Below are 20,269 nucleotides of genomic sequence, written 5' to 3' on the forward strand. Positions count from 1 at the left end.
TATCTCTTAAAAATTTCAGTTCATTACAGCGGGAGGGAGGGTCGTAGAGAGTGCTACAGCTCCGAATTGGCCTGTGAACGGCTGATACCCTCGATGCGACTCTTATCGGGTAGTATCAGTTTTCAGGACCGCGACGACTCTAAGGAAGAAAACCATCATCGATAAAGTCGAGCAAGGAGGATGACGATGATGATGGTTTTGTGACGAAGAAACAACGTTGGAACAGGGAAAGAGGAAAAAGTCGGTTATTTTCCCATCGACAAGAATTTCCAAACGACAATTGATTCAAAGTACACCGCACTCGGTGTAATGTCCACACGTTGGGAGCGGGGTACTTCTGGCCGCGTAGTGTATAGAGAAAGGCAGGGGTGCCAGCGTAACGAACGGCTCTGTAGTCGTGCAGACAAATTCATTCGAGCCAGCATTGGCAGCGTGATATCTTTCTATGGGGGCTATTTTCTCATCAATCCCAATCGCTTTTATGAAACGTGACTCACGCGTGAAAAGGTCCGCACGCCTTTGGCGAATTCGACGCTGCTGTTCCCCTGGTACCCCACATGCGCGCGCGCGCGCTCGCCCGCCTTCTCTTTCTCGCGTCTGCGCACTCTCTGTCTCTCGTTCGGTCACTCTCCGACAAGAAAAGAAAAATAAAAAAAAAAGAAGACAAAAAGAGAGAAACGGTAAAGAGAAGAAACGAAATTCTCTCGGGCTAGAACGCGCGTATCACGAAAACGAGCTCGGCACATACCCTAGAACTGCGCGCTTTCTTTCAGATCGGAGGAATCCTAACCTCTACTACCGCGGATAAAAGGGCAGATTTTCTATGGCGAAAGTTTTGTTCGCCCACGGGGAAAACTAGCCGAGGATGAGAAGCAGCTACTGTCCAACTTCGCGATCCTAACAATAACCGCCTCGGCTCCTTTTCTTCGCGATATTCTTCCGTAATACTCTGACCGACGTATTTGTTTAACCCTCGCCCGGCGGTGGCCGGGTCGACTTTGACCTGGAGTATTCAAATTGCCGAATATTCGGCGATTAAATGAAATGAATTGCTGTTATATCGGAAACGACGGAAAAGCCAATGAATCTGCAAGAAATATTTTCGAGAATACGTTTGAAAATATCGACGAAGCTCAGAATTGTTCTACGTCGTCGATGGTAATGGTACGCCGTCGGACGGTCGAACGGAAATTTAAAGATCGACCGACTGGAAATGGAACTTCCCCACCTGTCGAATCGCGTATCGACTGTACCCCCCCGTGAATTAATTTCGCGAGACGCGATCGCCCGCTGTAAGCATTTCGATCGGCGCAAACTGTTCGAAAGTATCGAATTTCATAGGCGCAGCAGCAGCAGCCTGTATTAATTCGAATCTCGTTGTAAAAAGCGTCGAATCTCGTTGAGAGATTCGGAGAATTCTTTCGGGTATGGAATTTTTCAGGCTGTCAGCCGTGAGAGACTCGAAGAAACGACGGATTCGCGAAACATATGCTGGACGAAGGTTTTTTTGCACAGCTCGGAACTGACTGTCGGAGAGAGAGAGAGAGAGAGAGAGAGAGAGAGAGAGAGAGAGAGAGAGAGAGAGAGTCCTGCGCCAGCAGTTCGCGGCGACACGGGTTTCGTGGACGTATAATCTGCTTTTCGTTGAGAATATTATTGTCGGCAATGTACGGTTCGATAAAACGAAAAAAAGAATCGGAATATCGGTGAAGCGCGATAATAGCCGGCATCGGTTTTCGTTCAATGTTTAAGAATAGAACGTGAAATTCGTTATCGCGAAGATTAGAAAGTGCGGAAAACAACGCGTACGCGCGTCGATTCGGGATCGTTATGAAATGGCGCTGTTAATTGTAGAATTATACAATACGATTTGAAAAAAAAAGGAAACGAAAATCTTTTGGTTACGGATCTCGAAATACCAGTTCAGAGCTTCTCGAATTCAAATTATGTTAATCAGGGCCACACCGCCCCGTAAATTACGCGGGCGACATAGTGGGTGAACGTAATGCATGAAATAAAGCGGACCCTAATATCGCTAAAGGTACGTGCATTAACGGCGTGCCGGTCTACCTAATAATCCTTTTTCCCACGTCTGAATTAATGGGCAGCACGTAGAGCCATCAGAGCCGCGGTTTACCGTAGCCCAGAAATTTCTGACGATAATATGTAATACATATATATTAGCATGATAATGCTTCAATTCCGTTCAATTAACTCTCGCGTATATATAATACATTGATCGAGAATTCCAGTTCAGAGATGGGCCGAGACGAGAGAGAGAGAGAGAAAGAGAGAGAAAAATTATACGCACGGACACTCGGCAATAAACGTAGTGCGGAGTTAAACGGCTTATCAAACTTCGTTTTGCGTATCTGTCGACGCATGCACGGACATTAAACGCACGGATAAGTATTCTATAAATGTAGCCGCCTATTTAGTGCACAGACCGCGTCGCGTCCTGACAAATACTTAATAACACTTTCCTCGTCGACTATCATCACGAAATACCTCTCCTCGACACTGTGACCGCACGATGTCCAGTTTCCAGCACGACGAATATTTCGCGCTGGCCCACCACGTCGATAACGGGAATATGCATTTAAACGAGAGATTTCGAATAATAAAAGTAAAAGAAAATATCGCGGTATCCGATTTAAAAAAAAAAAAAACTCTCGGTAAATATAGAAAGTACAAAATTGTCGAACGTACGTGCGTAAAATGATTAAATCCGCATATTAAAATACCTCCTCTCCACGGGCCTGTTATAAAGTTACTCATCCGTTCCGTAACGTAAGGATAAAATTCTAATTACCGGCGTCGTCTCGGAACAGATACCACGCCTTAAATTTCAAAGATGCAGCGGAGCTCTGTAACGGTCTGTTTGCTCGGGTCGAAACCCCGACGCGTATTTTCTATTTATTTTCCTCGCGGCAATTCACCTTCGTCGAAACGGGTAACGGATAATCGAACCAGATCGAGTTACATCGACCAACATACGTGTTCGAAATTGTATCGCGGTTCGACCGATGCGGTCGATTATCGGCAGGAGAGCCCCGAGGCAAACAATTCCATACGCAGAAAATATCTAGAAAGCATGCACCATCCACCCGTCGAAAATTCGAAACGCGCACTATACGCATATATCGTGTATCTAACATCCTCTAAATCCCGGCACAGATTAAGGGACGCTATCGGAAACGTAGCTCGGGTCCGTTAACATTGCGTCAATCTTAATTAACTTCCTCCTCGTCGGATTCCGGAGGCAACGCGACACGACTCTTTAATTATAATTTCCATGCGTCGCCGGCGTTACCGAACGAAGAAAATGATCGATAATACGGTTGTCATCCGTTTGACGTCGGTCGCGTACACGATCGATTTAAAAAGCTTGGAAAAGAAATCTCTCTTTCTCTCTCTCGCGCGCGCGCTTCGGAGCTGCATCATCGATGGAAACAACGAAAATTTCGAGTACTTACCATGCCTTGACTCGGATCAGGACCTCTCCCTCAGCGGGGGTGGGCATCGGCTTCCTGAGAGCCTTGACACTTTTCAATCCGCCGAAACCGTTCAGTACTATAGCCCGCATGTCCTTCGGCTCTGGCGTGGGTTTCTCCTCGCCGTTCTCCTTCGGTTTCTCACCGTCGCCATTCTCCTCTACTTTCTTCGGCTCCTCTTTGCAATCTTTCGGCTCCTCCTTCTCTTGCTTCTCAGCCGGCGGCGCTTCCTGTGGTGGCTTTTCACCCTCGGCGCTCGGGCTGGTCTCGTTCTTGTCCTCTGCCATTTTTCTTCTCGGTCTCTCTTTCGCTCCCGCCGCTTTGTTAGTTTCGAACGCCCTCGCTTTCGCTTTCTCTATCTCTCTCTACCTCTCTCTTTCTCTTTAGCTGTCTCGAGGACTACTTGTGGTACTTTAGCGAAACGAACGCTCGGATAAAAGTCTCTACTGGCTTGCGACGACTCAAACGAGACGAAGAGAGAATGTGATATAAAAGAAATTGCCTCGACGACTATATGTCTACTCTACCAGCGTCTCGAAAACCGTAGCGCGTTCGCACCCGACGAGAGCCAACGTCGTTCTGCGCCACAGTGCCAGGAACGCTTCCGAGCCGGCTACGCCGGCCGGTGACGCGCGCGGTGTTGCCGTTGCTTAGCAACCGCGCGCCCCTTTCGCCGGGCCAATCGGGAGCGCCGATTTCTCTCCCACCGTTCGCTACCGCGCTAAGCTACATCGCGCAGAGTACGACAGGTGCCGCGAGTCGCGGAACATTGCTCTTCGCGATTAAAAAGTAGTCCCCCCTCTCTCTCTTTCCCTCGTCTGTCCCACCCATTAAATCTGTATTAACCCACGCATCTTCGACTACGATTTTCAACGATCGATCGACCGGACCGGCTGCATATTCGTCATGTGCATCTTTCCGACGTCGCCCGTTACCGGACGCGCTTCGTCCGACCGAGAAGAACGACGACGACGACGACGACGACGGCGGTCCATTCGCGGCACCGAGGAGATCTGCCAACAGACGACGGGAAATAACTTTAATTGCAATTAAATACATCTCTTGTCTTATGCTCTTCATGCTCTCTGTAGTAATCGTTGAATTTTTAGTGATCACCCTTATGAGAGGAATACCAATGACGCCAGATTAGAGTAGTAGAATCGTCGATGTTAAATGTGTGCTTGAAATTGATGGGACGAATAACGAAACACGATGTTCTGTAACGGAACAACGTTGCTGGTAGTAAAACATTTCAACCGTGGTAATCTAACGAGCGCGTTTTAAATTATATTAACTTGAAAATATGTATATACGTAACCGCGTTTATTTCTCATGCAACAGTTTCAGTCGATAGAGGAACGAGTTACATTCCGCGCGGGGACCTGTTATTTATCGTAAAATATGGAGTTATGCAAATAAGAAGTCGCGCGATACGAAGAATTAGCAATAATACTCCTCGGGTTTGGATTAGCCACCGTGCTGCGAAGCATATGGAGGACGATCTAATTGAAATGTTTGGAAAATGTGCGTGAAAATGAATTCGACGCGGCGGAGCGTGGAATCCGAAGGACACGCCTTTGTATTATGAATCACTAGTGCGGGTGTATCGAAAATGAAGATCGGCTTCTTTGCCGCAGATAGCTAATTGCGTCGTTAAAGAACAATGGAGAATGAAGCGATGCACATAACCGAGGCATTAACGATATTTGAAAACAAGGCTTGAATTGTGGTGGAATATTATCGATTGGATTTAAGTGACAAGGCTTTTCGTTTGCGGAATCAAAATCATTGAAGTAACGAGGGCAGATTTTACGGCGAAATAAAAATATTGTTGGCATTGTTGAGGCAGGTATCTTGTAAGTTTTCCGTTGTACAATATGGTATCTCCAGATGTGAATATTGAATTTTTGATGACCGCCTAATTTGTACAGAGAACGGGGATATGTCTCTAAACAAACATTGCGATCCTGGTTCCGAAATTGTCAGTTTTGATTAGGATCCTCTCCTCTTGCAGACAGACAGGAAAGTAGTGCCAGCAGACGACGCCCGAACTGCACGTGTATCCTTACGCCGTGCATGGTATGCGTCATATTGTACTATACACACAGGCACAGTCTACATCCTGTCTTTCCTTGAACACGCCTTTCAAAATGTAAACGCGCACTGCCCTCGTGCAGTTCCTATAGATTTTGTCTACGAAACGAAAATAGTGCAACAGTCACATTCTTCCACAGAAGAAGAAGAGGAGGAAGAAGAAGAAGAAGTAGTACACGTTTTCGTTTCTCTTACATAGTTATAACCGAGCAATCTTTCCCATATGCTTCGTTGCCCCACCGTTACTTAGGTATCCACTGATAATCGACACGATAATATACAATGTTGTAACTTTTACGCTTCTAGTATACAATGTATATCTCTGACACGAGACAAAATTATCGATTTCTGCTTATCAGGCGAATTCGCTGTTCCCCACTTGTCCTTCTTCATCTAAAATATATAGCAACGAGTATTTAATTTTTTTTTTACAAGTGGAGTTTAAAGGGTGAATTTTTGGAACTTTGAATTTTACTCGAGCATGATTTTCGAATCTACTACGGCCAAGTGCATGTCAACGAGAGTGGAAGTGCAATTCGCAGGCTATCGTGCAACTTTGAATTCCCGAAACAATTGGACCGAGTAATGAGAATCATGCATGAGTGCAATGAGGATGTGCTGATTGGGATGAATAGCTCATATTGTCGGGAGAGCCAAAAGCACCCAGAGCCCTGTATACAGAGACTCTGTGGTCATTATAAAATACCCTGTCTGGTACTCTTTTCTTCATTGTACTACACTTACATTTTGTTTGTCGCATCTCACAAAGACACTGACAACGAACGTTGCATTCGTTCAACTTTATCTCATAACGTACGGGCATACTGCATAATCTTACGAATATTCGAAATTTTCGTCGGAATGTTTCAAGTGAATCGTTCATCGAGAGATCACATTCTAACGAATAATATTAATGATCTATTTATTATTTACAAAAAATACTTAGCATATATTTCACGTTTATGCTCTCACCATCGGTACAATGCAACGGCCTTTAACCCGTAACATTTTCTGATAATAGCAAATGACAGATTTTATTACAACGAACATATGGGAAATGTTTATAATATTTCATACACGTTTTTACATTCAAACGCCCAAAAATTCAATGAAACATTATTCAATATATACATAAGGAAATAACAAATTATTACTATTTTTATTGATTAGTCGAACTATGACGAATGGAATTTAAAATTTCATTACTAGACATTCAAATTTTTCAAGTTCAATCTATTCTTTCAATCCATTTAAATGTTAAATTTTAAATGAATGTACATACTGTGCACTCTATCGAAAGTGATATAACCTAAATAATATAAAGAAAAAAATACTAGGTTATATTGATTTTCATCATATCATTGTTAGGTCCATTTAAATGACGCATTGTAAAAGAATCAGTTTAACATCGAAAAATGTAATACGCACATGTTGAAAGATATAGGAATCACAATACTATTAAATATACATATAACCGTAGTTCTCAACAAAGTTGAACTTGCAAGTTCTCCAGTTCATACATCAGCTGACTCTCCCACCATCGCTACCATTTTTCATCAGATAGCGTACTCGAATCGACACTTCGGCTAGATAATAGAATCAGCTACGTCGACGCTCTGTTTTTCCGCATTGTCAACAAAGAGGCCATCGTGAAGGAACAACGACCGCATCTCCGAAGCTTATGACAAATTGTAAAGGAAGAACGGCAGTATTGTTGAATGTAATGGCAGATCATGAAGTTGTCACATCAAGAAGGTAAGTGTTAAACGAACCTTTCTATTCCGATAACTGTCATTTGCACACGTACGATTTCTACTCGATTTTTCCAACCTTCTCGGGAACATTGGCGATCTGCTGCTCGATTTCATCACATTGAGTTATAAGAAACTTGGCTTTTAAACAGTTACTTGGCTATGTCACCGTGGAATCTAATTATACACTTTGTGCGAAGTGCATGTAAAATTGTTGTGTCATGCAAACATTTGCATATATACGTGTATAACGCAAGAAAATAATCTGTAAAGCGGAAGAATTATCTATATCACGTTGGACCATGATTCAAGGTCGCGCGCTCAAACAATTTTAGTTCGAAGATACTTAACCAAAGAAAACTGAAGTTGAGTCGGTTTAGTGTTGATATTGCATAGGCAATTTACGTTTGAGCCTCTCGGCTAATGTTTTGCAAATTCATCATTCCAATCGTTCCTTCTTTATCATACTTATCAAAATCGTTGTGTAATCTAGAGTAGTTTCTGTGGTTTTCTCTATGACTTTTTTTCTAACACATTCGAAATACATAACATTGCATTGCTATCAAATTATCTAATTCACTATGCAACAGATTAATGGTATGTATCGCATAAATTAGAAAACCTGTTTGTAATTAAATGCGGAGAGACTAATCCAGTTGATTATCATTGAATGTAACGTGTGTAAATTAACCAAGTGAATCCATTAGTGTCTACAAAAACTGGAAACAAAACGTACGATGTTATAATAGGTCTAGGAGAATCTTTACAATGTAAATAATAATAATAATATTTATGTATTACTTCTTGTAGCTGGTTTTGGGGATGGTTTAGGTGGTCTGTTTCATCATCAACTATGTTACGTGCAGCAGAGAAGAAGATCCTTTCCTGTAAGTTCAATGTTAATACTTTCCAAATTTTATATTGTAACTTCTAATTGGTGTTATAATATATTTTATAATTAAAATTTAATACTATCACTCCTTAACATAGGTTTGAAAACCGTGTATCGTGGTTGGTATGTGGACATAGGACCTGTTGTTGGAACAGCGGATAAAATATGGACTATTTCTCTAAACGAAGAATCACCAAAGACACCAATCGTTTTGTTACATGGTCTAGGAGCAGGTGTAGCACTCTGGTGTTTAAATCTAGATACATTAGCCTCACAAAGACCTGTATATGCAATTGATATATTAGGTAAATATCAAAATATTAAATATATAAACTGATATTTTGTTAGTTATATGTCCAAAGCTATTCTTTGTTTTTAAAAACAATTATCAGACATGACTCACAGATGAGTAAGATTGAACTTTGGAATTACATACATCTGTGAATAACATGATCTTCCTGTTATCATCAGAATAAAGTGAACAGAGACTATAATCTCATCTAGCGCTTTTAGCCTCAGGATAAAGAATTATTTTCCATGAAAATGTTCAACTTTAGATTCGATAAGAATTGTTTGAATATTCTTAAATTATTTTATAATAAATTCTTGAACGTTTTCGTTCATTTTTATTACCGATTCTTCGCAATCCAGGTTTCGGTAGAAGTAGCCGTCCTGTTTTTAGTAATGAAGCCCAGGAAGCCGAAAATCAACTAGTCCGATCTATTGAAGAATGGAGAAGGGAAATGCAGTTAGAAAAGTTCATGGTACTAGGTCATTCGATGGGTGGCTTTCTAGCAGCATCATATTGTATTCAGCATCCTGAAAGAATTAAACACCTTATTCTCGCTGATCCTTGGGGTTTCCCTGAAAGGCCTGTAGAAAGATCGTTGAGACCAGCTATACCATTTTGGGTGCAAGCTATAGCTTATGTGATTCAACCATTGAATCCATTATGGGCAGTCAGAGTGGCTGGTCCATTTGGTTTGTAACTTTTGTAATGTCCTTTTCTATGCAAAGTTCTCAGTTTTCATAAATTGTAACGGAAATATTGTTCTTTTCTAGGACAGTGGCTGGTTGAGAAAGCTAGACCAGATATTGCAAAAAAGTTCGTGCCTATTTTAAACGATGATACAGCGGTAATTTCACAGTATATACATCAATGTAATGCACAAACCCCAACGTTAGTATTTTAAAATTGAACCTCTCTGAAATTTCGATACTGGACATATACTACCTAAAATAATGTTTAAATCGTTTATTTAATTTATAGAGGTGAGAGTGCCTTCCATGCGATGATGCAAGGTTTTGGCTGGGCCAAAAATCCTATCATCAGAAGAATAGGTAAATTGAATCCAGAAATTCCAATAACTTTGTTATATGGCAGTCGATCATGGGTGGACAGTTCTTATTGGGAGACACTTAAGCAGGCTAGATCATCGTCTTATATTAATGTTCAGGTAAAACAGTAAACGTGAAAATATAACATAACTCATGAGCTTAAATTTATATCAATCACTATGGTCTTTTTTACAGGCGATAACAGGAGCAGGTCACCATGTTTATGCAGATAAAAGTGACATTTTTAATAAATATGTATTAGAAGTATGTAATTTAAGTGACTCGACACCGAATTTATCAGCGTCGGATGTTCGTTTGAATATTAAGCCTCTAAGTGAGCAACAAATTTCATTGATGCTTACAAACCAGGAGATTGAATCAAAAGACATAGACGAACAAGGACTTAATACGACACAATCAAGATCTAGTTGAAATTTAGTGCAGAAATTGTATTATTGAATTACAATATATATATAATATGTGTATATATATATACACATTTTTTTTAACTTTATCGTGTAGTTGAATGAACTGCATATGTCGTGTGATATAGACTAGGTACACGTACTACAATATACCAAGCTTACGAACTCACATTATTATGTAATTTAATTTTTAATTCATGTAATGCCATATTAGTAATGTAATCTGTGACTCCTTGAACAATCTTGAAAAAAAATCTGTTCATATTTTCTTCCTTGATTTTATATATACTTTCTCAAATATTAATTCTCAGGATTTAGATATAGATACAGTATCATAAATTTGGAAGAGAGGGAGATAACTGTTAATAGAAAAGAAATGTTGAGTTCCTTACATACAGACAAAGTGTTTAAATTAAGCGGTTTGTCACAAACAAATCTTGTCAAATAAAATAACATCAATGGGATCAATGATTAAATAAATTACAACAGTCTACGAATATTACGTTTGAAGTGTATCAAAGATAAATTGAATTGTATATTATGTACAGGTATAATATAAAACAAAATAAGTGTGAACGTAAAAATAAATAAATATCAATATTGATTTTGTTCACAAAAATGTAAATTATAATAAAAAAGTATTATGTATTGTATCTTGTTAACGTTTTGGTCTTGACATGCATATATATTTAATTATTTTACATAACTTTTTGCATTAACATTAATGATAAGAATCTATTTATTATCTATCTGTATATTCATCATCATTAGTAACATGATCATCATCAATACCGTAATTGTCATCAGTAACATAATCATCATCAGTAACATGATCATCATCACTAATTGTATCAAGATCATTTTCGTTTTCTTCAATAAGATGATGAATAACGTTCATCGATCGTTTCTCCTTACGTTTTAGCCTTCTGTCATGTTGCTTTCTTTTCAAAAACTGAGAAAACTGTTCTTCCTGTTCTTTTGTAGTTAAGAAGTCCGGAACAGCTTTTTGGGTGGATTGCATACTAGTTGCTTGTTGTTTATGTGATTGTCTTGATTGAGTTAGTGAAGCCTTGATCTGCAAAAGAAGAAATTGTTTTTAAATATTATAAGTAATAGTAAGTAATTCATGCAACATACCTTTGACATTATTCGATGATGATTTAAATCAAATACATCGTGACTCATTACTGGCAGAGTTATAGAAAATGTGTCATTAATACAGTCTGTGATTTCTGTATCATTATCAGTAGAACTTTTACTTGAAACAATATGATTTACAGCATATGGGTACAAGGTAGGTTGATAATCTTCTCCATAATCCGCGATTGCTAGTTTTCTTTCCACTTCTCGTGCTCTATCCATGTGTTTACACTTCACAAACTTAATTGGAGGTAAATTACCCATTATGCGAAGCTGACATAATTCATATCTCAAACGATATGCACACGTATCTAATATTTTCTCTGTGTCAGACATGTCAATACTATTATCTATCCAATATATATTAATAATTTTAAAATCCTGTGTTATTTTTACATGACTGATCTCAATGCATTTATCTTCAAGTCTATGATCTAATTCCCCAGTAGACATGAAATCTGTGATACGTTCCATTAAAACTTGATTCAAAACATTCATCCTTCGTTGTACATGCACTGAAGGTCCTCTCTTGGTATTTTCACTAAAGATAATGCTATCCATTTCACCTCTATAAATTGATTAAGTATGTTATAATATCTTACAATACTTCACAAATGATATTTAAATGAAATACTGTGTAAAAAACAAAGCTTCTACAATGTGAGAAATTCATTTACAATTAATACTTGCTTCTTTGGTTTATTTTTGTACAACAATTTCTTCATTATCCTATTCTGTTTATATAAATCATTTTGTACGCTATTGGTAAATAATTGTCTACACATTTGATTAATTGTAGATATTTGGACATTTCGAATTCTACCATAGAAATACATGTTTCTAATATTGTGTTTGTTGGAACATTACCGTCGATCTTCATAGGTTATGTATTAAATTCATATTAAAACGAAGACACGTCTATTTAGTAATCGATATTACATATTCATACTTCTAAATGACATGAAATTATTGTAATAGAATAATAAATTTTTATTATTTCAAATACATATATGTTCACCTTAAAATATTTTCAGATGCTTTAAGTTTTTCAGCCTGCATATAATTCAAAGTGAAAATTACTCTCCAATGATGTTTAAAAATTCTGACTAATAAAAATGATATAAAAATGTGATGTAGTAATAAAAAAACGTCATATGAGAACAGGGATAACATATAAAATTTTCGATTTTTATTCTTTCTAATTTACTTTCGAGTTACAATACTATGTACATGTAAACTATTTAATAATTAATTATATGCCAATAAAACTTTACATTTCCATTTTATCTAAAAGGAGAAGTTGTTAGAGGAACTGCCATAATTGCGCAACGAGAAATAAGATCTCGACACTTAAACCTCCTGACAGAGTTTCGTCGGTTTAGTTGAAAACATTCGTAAATACATATTCAAAGAATTGTTATGCGAACGGTGATACTGAGAGATTTGTATATGATCATGCTATGATGTCTATCTGATGAACTATCTGTTTTTACGTTTAATGGCTTTTTACTTATATCGTCCATACTGTACAAGACTAACTGAACAAAAAAAAAAGAAAAAAAAAACAAAAATCTTTCTTTTCAATCTTACCACATCGAATATCGATCTTATCTTACAATAATAATATTAATGATATTTGTAATTTATATGTATGTAGACATACTATTATATGTAGACATACATTCATATTGTTTGGTATAAAAGCAGATTAATGAGATCAGAAGTCAAATTTGAAAAATACTTATAACTAAATGTACGGCATCACGTGTTGCAAAAATTCGAAATAGTTAGCGAATAAACGCAAATAACTTATTACATTTAAGACCAAGCAAAATACATTGGACGATGAACCGTTAAGAATTTTGTAACTTATTCCTAAAAAATTTAATTAAATATCACCCAAATTATGTTTGCATACTCCGAGTACTCTATTAACTTCGGAGGATGCTTAAAACTACTGGTGAAATGGAGTCCATTTACCATCTATAGGCATTACTTTTACAAATTCATCATACACATTTGTATACATATATAGAATGTCCAATTATAATTCATTCACGCAATTATGTCTTGATCAGTCATTATACAACAAAATATTTAGACAGAAATTGTTTCCATAACTTCATCTAAACTATTTCTATGAATATAGTATAACTTGATAAATAATTACGTGGAAAATTATAAAGAGATACCCTGAATATAACATACATATATTCAGACACACATACATATGTGTATATAAATACATAAACTTCAGAGAGAGTACATAGCTCGATCAAAATACCATTGACCAATGATATTATTAGTAGTCAGAACTATTTCCAGTACATAGAACCATAACTTAATCCATGTTTATAAAATATAAAAATTAACCCTCGCCGTACTATGTTAAGGGTTCTTTCGTACTCAGAGCTCGAAGCCCGACTTGTTTAAAAAAAAAGTACATTAAGATAATAATAATAACAACAAAATTTAAGTTCAAAATGTTTGCATACATAAGGAGCCAATCTTGGGGCTTCGCGTGAACACTCAACGGCCAGTACTGCGAGGATTAATTATATATCATGAATCCAAGAACTCGTAAATCAAATGTTCTCGAACCATATGAAAATAAAAAGATAAGAGAAAAATGCTTAACTTCAATTACTATTCAACTACGTGAAATTTATAAAAATACTGGAAGTAAAATTCTGGCTCCATCCAAAACAATAGTATCGTACCTTTACATACGATTAGATGCCATACGTATCTTTTCTCTGTTTCTAACATGATCATACCTGAGAAAGCGAACAATTCATTTACTTTAAGCCACACAGCCAAGAAATAGAAATTCATCTTTGAAAATGCTTTTTTCCCTCTATATATTCAAGTTTCAATGAATTTATATTCAAAACGGAAATACAAATGTCTTCGGAACGTTCTCTATTCATTAACCATTGCGTAGCGATTTTTTATGGAACGATTGTTCGGCGATTCTTATTGGTTCTGCGTGCGCCTTTCGCCGATTATATTTTCCAATTTACGAGCGACAAAGGTAGATTTCTTTTTCGGAGATACTTCCGTCATTTCTACATCCGTGTCATCCGATAAAAGTCTCTTACCAACCGCACGCTTCGGATCAACAGAAATCATCATCCTATTAATAGCCTCCAAATCCTATAAATGAATTAAATATATACATATAGACAAACTATATCTTGCAATATTAGCTTCAATTTAGGTTTACTATACCTTAGCAGGACTACGACTGAAACAATAACTAAGTTGTGGTGCTGGAGATGCAGAAATGGCTTTCGGATCCAGGTTACGAGTCATAATACTACTGGTTACGTGTCTGACTGGCGAGCTTGCTGGAGGTTTCCCCTTCGGAAGTGGACTCAATGATAGATTCATTACACTACCACGTGCCAATCCTAATTTGTTTGCCACTTCTTTCACTTGGGGCACATATACTGTATTATAAAATTTGATCAGGTCGCCGCGTATCTCTTCGCCAAAGCTTTGCGAAGTTCCCGCCATGTGTGAAGGCGTAGGTGGTGCTACGTTTGCTTCTTTGTCCGGAACCTCTTTCGAACCGGATTCCTCGTTGCTCGGCTGTAACTGGTTCGAAGACGTTTTCGCGATGAGCACCGATCTGTATATATGCGATTCTGCCTGTGGTTGTAACCGATAGCACCGCATGATCTCCGTGAACGAGTTCTTCTCCAGTTTTGCTAATTTACAGATCACATAAATTGCACACATTAATATCTGATCGAGATGCCGATCCTTCATTAGCTCTGTTCTATCCTTGATCGAGTATTCGAAAATTGTCCAGATTTTTCTCTTTAGATCGGTGTCCATTATCTCTAGAGAACCGCATAGATCAGACATGCGTACGCTTGCAAGATTATAAAATTTCCTAAAGAAAAGCGCAACCGAGCCTGTTCGCTTCGGTTTCGCTGGCTCCCTATTCATCGTCATGGTTTGGATCGGTGCAGTCGTGGACTGAACACTGGACGCTCGGGAAACAGTTATCTGCTCGGGCAGCAACAGAATTCTTGGATTACCGTCTATAGCCAGAACTTTCGGTGGTAAAACACTCTGACCAGCTACACGTAGAACACTCTGACCACCGAGATGTCTGGTATGGTCGGCGAACAGGCGCTTCTTGATTGCACCCGAAGCCGCAACGGGAGACTGAAATCTCTCCGAAGCCGAGGAGATGGGGCTCTGTTGTACATCGTGGTGGGTACCACGATCCAACGCGATTCTCCGTAACACCGGTTGTCCAGGAATATTTGGATCTACGGTTTCCAATGTTCCCGGTAACGAAACTTCTTCGCAACTAGGAACACCTTCCGTCGTCGACTGAATGGCTCCCCACAGAGGACTGTCGCTCTGCCATGCAAGAGATTCTAAAATCTTCTCCTCTACCTGATTCAAATGCTTCACGACATCGCGCGATAATTGGTCCTCCGCTCTAACTATAATTTCTATCACTTTGTAAAAATAGTAGGCGTCTAGATTCAATGCATGTAAAATCCAAGGGAAAACCTTATCGTTGCTTTTGTACGAATAAATAACGATCTCCAAACAGCAGGCAAATAGGCATTGTATGAAAATTTCATTTGTAAGAAGATTCTGGAACATATCAACAGATATATTATTCAGAGTTTCCTTCGTTTTTGGAGGGGGGGAGCCAACCAACGTACCGTCACATCGTAACTTGGCTTCTTGCGTTTCTCTTCGTTTAAGATCATTTCTAGAAGTCTGTAAAATAGAGTCTGACCCAAATAAAGCCTCTTCTTTCCGAAGTCTGAAGTGGTCTCGTTCAGGTTCGTGCTTTTGTTGTAATTCGCATAAAACTGTTCCCCTATTTCTTTCACCTTTGTCTCTACCAACGATTTTACATCTTGAGAACAGTTATTCAATATTTGGAGAAGATTCTCGCTTGGCGAAGTCTGTCCAGCCAACATAGCTTGTAGTCGAATTACACTTTGTGTCGCAGTGGACACTGGTGTTACATTCGTAATATCTTTTGGTCTAAGATAGCCCCGCCCGGTTAGCGGAGTTGGTGGAGCTAAGTGCTGTATCTGTTCAAAAAAGTTTCATAGTATAATGAAGAAATAATATATTATTAACAAGTATAGTAATTATATCTACCCCACTGTATTGCTCCCTTTTCAGTTGAAATTGTTCTTGTAAATCTCCAACATTCATCATCTGTGTAGGAGAACCAATATTATTACTAGCATCATGATCTAAAACAAAAGGAAATCGGGTATGAGATTTTGATACATAATTTGTGACGACGTTCGTTTTCTTCATATAGTTGAATACAAAAACAAAATACACGCACGAAATCTCTCACACACACGCGCACACACTCTTATACATATAACTAAATTATAATATTAGTGGTCTGCAAATTTTATACATTTATTGCATCCGAAAAAAGTGTATAAAACATAATATAATAACAAATTTTATTTTATTCCTAATTTTATACATATATATTAGGAATAAAAAGTATATATATACATTCCATAATAGGGAAAATGAAATTCTACTTGTTCTTTCAGCAAAATGTGAATTTACATAATTATTTTTCAACAAATAATCATTATTAACAATTCAGAATTAAATTTTCTGAATGTTGTAAACCCACCTTTTAGAGCAATATGTTTGGCTAATTTAGCATATGCTATTTCTCCTCCAACTATTTCCAAGCTCGATACTCCATTTAGTCTGACTCGCCTCCAATCAGCTTCAAATCACAGCCAAGACAAAGCAGACACAAAGTGATTAACAGCAAGAAATGAAAATTATTATTTGATAAGATAAAGACTGTCATGCCCACTGTATTTAATTAAAAAAATGCAAATCAAGAAACATATGCAGATCACTATGTTAACCTTACAAATTTACAGATAATGTTATCTCAACAGAGATATACGATTTGAAATTATTATAATTATTTACAATAAACAGGATATAACCACAACTTATATACAGATGACTAATTTTTTGTGTACACACCTAATTATGAACACGTGAAAAGGAGAAGACATTTCGTTTTTAATTTACAGTATTTAAACAATTTGTATTTATCAAAGCAAAGACAATAAAGTAAGCATACGAGCATGCAACTTATGGTGCTATTTTCTTTTATTTACAAGCATTTCTCCCTTGATAAGCAAGATTAGGAGGAAGATGTTATGTAAATATAAATTAATAGGAAATGTATTTACCTAAGAATATTCTTTCATCAAAATCTCCCACACTCAGCACATGTTGTTCATATACTTTGTTGATAGCTTTATTGTTTCCATCGAAATTTAAAGCTTCCAAAATACCAGAAAAATATACTGGATCTCCACGCAGAACTCTTTCGTCGAACAATTTTTTGATATGATTTTTTAAATGATACTCCTTAATTACTTTAGCCTCAACTGCAATAGCTTCATGACGTTCGCACAACAAAGTGACTATACAATTTGCTGTTTGAGGAGGTGTATAGCTCTCGTCATTAAAATTTGTAGGCAGACCTATTGAAAAATAAATTCAGAGAATGAAACATTCCAGTATTGTCGATCGAATTTTATATGGATTTACCTGGAAAATTGGGATTTAAGAGATCTTTCCTATTAGCCAACAAAGCATTGCTATATATAAGATCACAACAAACTAGTAGTAAATGGTAGGAATTAACTAAATCATCAGAGATATCAGGGAATGCTCCTTTTATACAAATAAATAAGGCCCAGCAGAATTCAAATACTCTTGCAGGTGTACAAGGCAGTGCTTTGTGTCTCCTTGATCTTGGTGGTCTTGAGATATCTTCTGCTGGATATTTAAATATATCATTGAAAATTGGTTGATACTTTTTGAATATAACCATAGATACGGAGAAGTTTCCTTCCAATTTCTCGATTTTTGAGCGAAAGTCTTGCGGCATATTTGCCATATCTGCCCATGATTTACTCTTTGTAAAGAATTGTATCAGCGAAAGATTACACAATTGTAATAAACGAGTAAGTGATACACAGTTTCCTTCCACATTAGTTCCTGTTCTTCCAACAGTAGGTATAGAAGACTTACGGCATGCTACATACAGTGCACACCCTATCCAATGCAATTGATCACCCTAAAAAGAGATTATAAAAATATAGTTTTATATAGCGTGCACTGTAAAAGTTATAGAACTTTCGAGAACAAAGAAACAAATAATGGCTAGTATAATCTTTTCATTAATTAGTTTCTGTTACTTAGAGACATGCGATACATTATTAAATTTGATACGTTTGACAAAGATCCTTCATAATTTTAAATTGTCAAACATATGTTTGTCTAATAATAAGAAGAAAGGACAACATGCATATTAATATTGCGCAGTGCACTTCTATGTGTATAATATAATCAAGAAAACAGATTTACAAAGTTATTTACAATACTGGTTAAGTGAGCTTTCGGTTGATGCAATTGTTGAAGCCACAAAATGTACGACACATTTTCAATTACAGTAGAAGATGACGCTTTACTACTTATAATGAAGAATTAATTTTGAACTTTCCAACTGTATCTAAAGATTACGACCATAAAGAACAATTTGTTACAACAAGGAATATTAGACACAGTTCTCCATTTTTTTTTTAAGGTAGATAAGTTCGAATTAGTCAGCATGGAATCATAACTGTGGCATGTTATGGGCTTGGGATAATTATTAAGGAAAATGCAGAAACGATGTAATTTATATTGTATTCTTCCGGCAGATGGTTTACGGATATTAGTAAATTTTAAATTGGTGCGCTTTGATCGTCGGACCGAAATTAACCGCCAATTCAACGTTGTTGAACGTCGCGCAAAAAAAGTCAAACAATTTGGTGTGTTACAAAGTAAAGGGTTGGGATTAATGGGATCGTGGATTCTTGTCAGAAAATTGAGATACGGTTTCGATTGACCGAGATAGGCATGCACGATTTGACATAACTACGGGAACGGTATAATTCAAAATGTACCTCGAGAGTATAATTCTGTCGGATCGTCTCGTATGATTTCCAGGCCTCGGATGCGGCAGTCGCATCCATATTCAATTTTTGACACAAATCCTGATGTCTGCTGTACGTAGAGTCCTCGACGTCGTCCGACTGCCCCATTTTCGTCGGAAAACCGATGGAAAATCGCAGAAAAACACGACTGCCTTACACCGCTATACACGACCGATCTGCGCCATACGAGGGCTCCGAGATGGTTTGGCGGGAAACTGGCGGAGTGCCGCCATATTTGCCATGTTGGCGGGAAATGTAGAACAGCGATTATCAGAAAAAATATCCTTGGGACAATGTTGCCGCCGAAATTATCGGTCGCAACAAGGTCATTTTAATCGGGAAATAACGAGCAAAATTCAAATCAATACGTTTCGGGTTGAACACGATTGATACAAAAATACAGTTTCTAAAAATCCCCGGGTCTTAATCAAGCGGTGGTTTTAGCGATCTTTGAAACGATAGAATTAAAAGAGATGGCAGAATTTACGTGGCTTATTCTGGAATTCGCGAAGTATATAGGTTTCGTTGTTATGTATATAAATCCTTTTAATTGCCATGTAACGTAAACTATGAGGGGTGTGTGGAAGAATGAAATTATCGACTAAGTTAGTAATGTCTACGGGAGTCAACCGGTGTCCCCACCACCGTGTCCTAGAGCGCGTTATTCAAACCGTAGGATTTTTGTTTAATAAAATTTTCTTATTTTCTCAAAATACCAATGCTACATCCAATAGCCTAAATCTTCTAATAGCTCATTTCTGTCAATTCTTATTTCCATTGCATTTTCCGGAACTATTAGGTTCCGCGCTAATTGTTGCTCTATCTTGTAAAAGCGTATTTCTACGTCAGATTCCTATTTATAGATTTTCTCCTAATTTCTTAATAGAATCTTTAAATTCTTATTTTGGAATTACTGCTGTTTCCAGTTCTTGCTTTGAAAGCGGGGAGCATTTTTTGTCGCGTCATAAGTAAGGTTTTTAGGCGACCCAATGTTGTGAATATAATGGTGATGACAGCGCCTCTTTTGGTGAAAAAGTGAAGCTCCGTTCGAGGTCCGTACAGAGCCAATTAGTAGGTGGCAAAACGCTAAACTACTAGCCAAATT

At 37.6% G+C, this 20,269-nt stretch overlaps 4 protein-coding genes across 11 annotated transcripts in view; 1 reads left to right on the forward strand and 3 right to left on the reverse strand.

Moving 5' to 3' along the window:
- The window catches only part of LOC117220411 (synaptic vesicle membrane protein VAT-1 homolog-like), a 50,321-nt gene extending 46,235 nt beyond the window's left edge, over positions 1-4,086 (reverse strand). The window contains exon 1 of the mRNA XM_033470350.2: positions 3,477-4,086. Coding sequence (XP_033326241.1) covers positions 3,477-3,781 — 305 coding nt within the window. The 5' untranslated portion in view covers positions 3,782-4,086. The remainder of the gene's footprint in view (positions 1-3,476) is intronic.
- Positions 4,087-4,316: 230 nt separating this feature from the next.
- Positions 4,317-10,647, forward strand: puml (pummelig). Of its 5 annotated transcripts, XM_033470352.2 has the most exons (10): positions 4,317-4,755; positions 4,836-5,350; positions 5,426-5,573; positions 5,729-7,343; positions 8,150-8,226; positions 8,330-8,536; positions 8,883-9,212; positions 9,294-9,411; positions 9,502-9,688; positions 9,765-10,647. In XM_033470352.2, exons 4-10 carry the CDS (start codon positions 7,270-7,272, stop codon positions 9,999-10,001), a joined length of 1,230 nt encoding a protein of 409 aa, XP_033326243.1. In that variant the 5' UTR covers positions 4,317-4,755; positions 4,836-5,350; positions 5,426-5,573; positions 5,729-7,269; the 3' UTR covers positions 10,002-10,647. The 5 variants fall into 5 exon arrangements, with proteins under 5 accessions (XP_033326243.1, XP_033326242.1, XP_076377759.1 ...); XM_033470351.2 differs by having other exon boundaries at positions 5,426-7,343; XM_076521644.1 differs by having other exon boundaries at positions 4,317-4,733; positions 5,426-7,343.
- Positions 10,648-10,658: 11 nt separating this feature from the next.
- LOC117220414 (uncharacterized) lies at positions 10,659-12,256 on the reverse strand. 3 transcript variants are annotated; one of them, XM_076521646.1, is made up of 3 exons: positions 12,153-12,256; positions 11,132-11,702; positions 10,659-11,069 (listed from the first exon to the last, which is right to left on the reverse strand). In XM_076521646.1, exons 1-3 carry the CDS (start codon positions 12,191-12,193, stop codon positions 10,737-10,739), a joined length of 945 nt encoding a protein of 314 aa, XP_076377761.1. In that variant the 5' UTR covers positions 12,194-12,256; the 3' UTR covers positions 10,659-10,736. The 3 variants fall into 3 exon arrangements, with proteins under 3 accessions (XP_076377761.1, XP_076377762.1, XP_076377763.1); XM_076521647.1 differs by lacking the exon at positions 12,153-12,256 and adding an exon at positions 11,825-12,128; XM_076521648.1 differs by lacking the exon at positions 12,153-12,256 and adding an exon at positions 11,812-11,951.
- A 45-nt stretch (positions 12,257-12,301) lies between these two features.
- Positions 12,302-19,414, reverse strand: LOC117220410 (retinoblastoma-like protein 1). Of its 2 annotated transcripts, XM_033470348.2 has the most exons (8): positions 19,135-19,413; positions 17,732-18,263; positions 17,368-17,664; positions 16,785-16,883; positions 16,280-16,377; positions 15,829-16,209; positions 14,366-15,757; positions 12,302-14,290 (listed from the first exon to the last, which is right to left on the reverse strand). In XM_033470348.2, the coding sequence occupies exons 1-8, from the start codon at positions 19,270-19,272 to the stop codon at positions 14,111-14,113; spliced, it is 3,117 nt and encodes a 1,038-aa protein (XP_033326239.2). In that variant the 5' UTR covers positions 19,273-19,413; the 3' UTR covers positions 12,302-14,110. The 2 variants fall into 2 exon arrangements, with proteins under 2 accessions (XP_033326239.2, XP_033326240.2); XM_033470349.2 differs by lacking the exon at positions 16,785-16,883 and having other exon boundaries at positions 19,135-19,414.
- Between the last annotated feature and the right edge of the window lie 855 nt (positions 19,415-20,269).

Source organism: Megalopta genalis, chromosome 5 (genome assembly GCF_051020955.1).
Source record: "Megalopta genalis isolate 19385.01 chromosome 5, iyMegGena1_principal, whole genome shotgun sequence".
Lineage (NCBI taxonomy): Eukaryota > Metazoa > Arthropoda > Insecta > Hymenoptera > Halictidae > Megalopta > Megalopta genalis.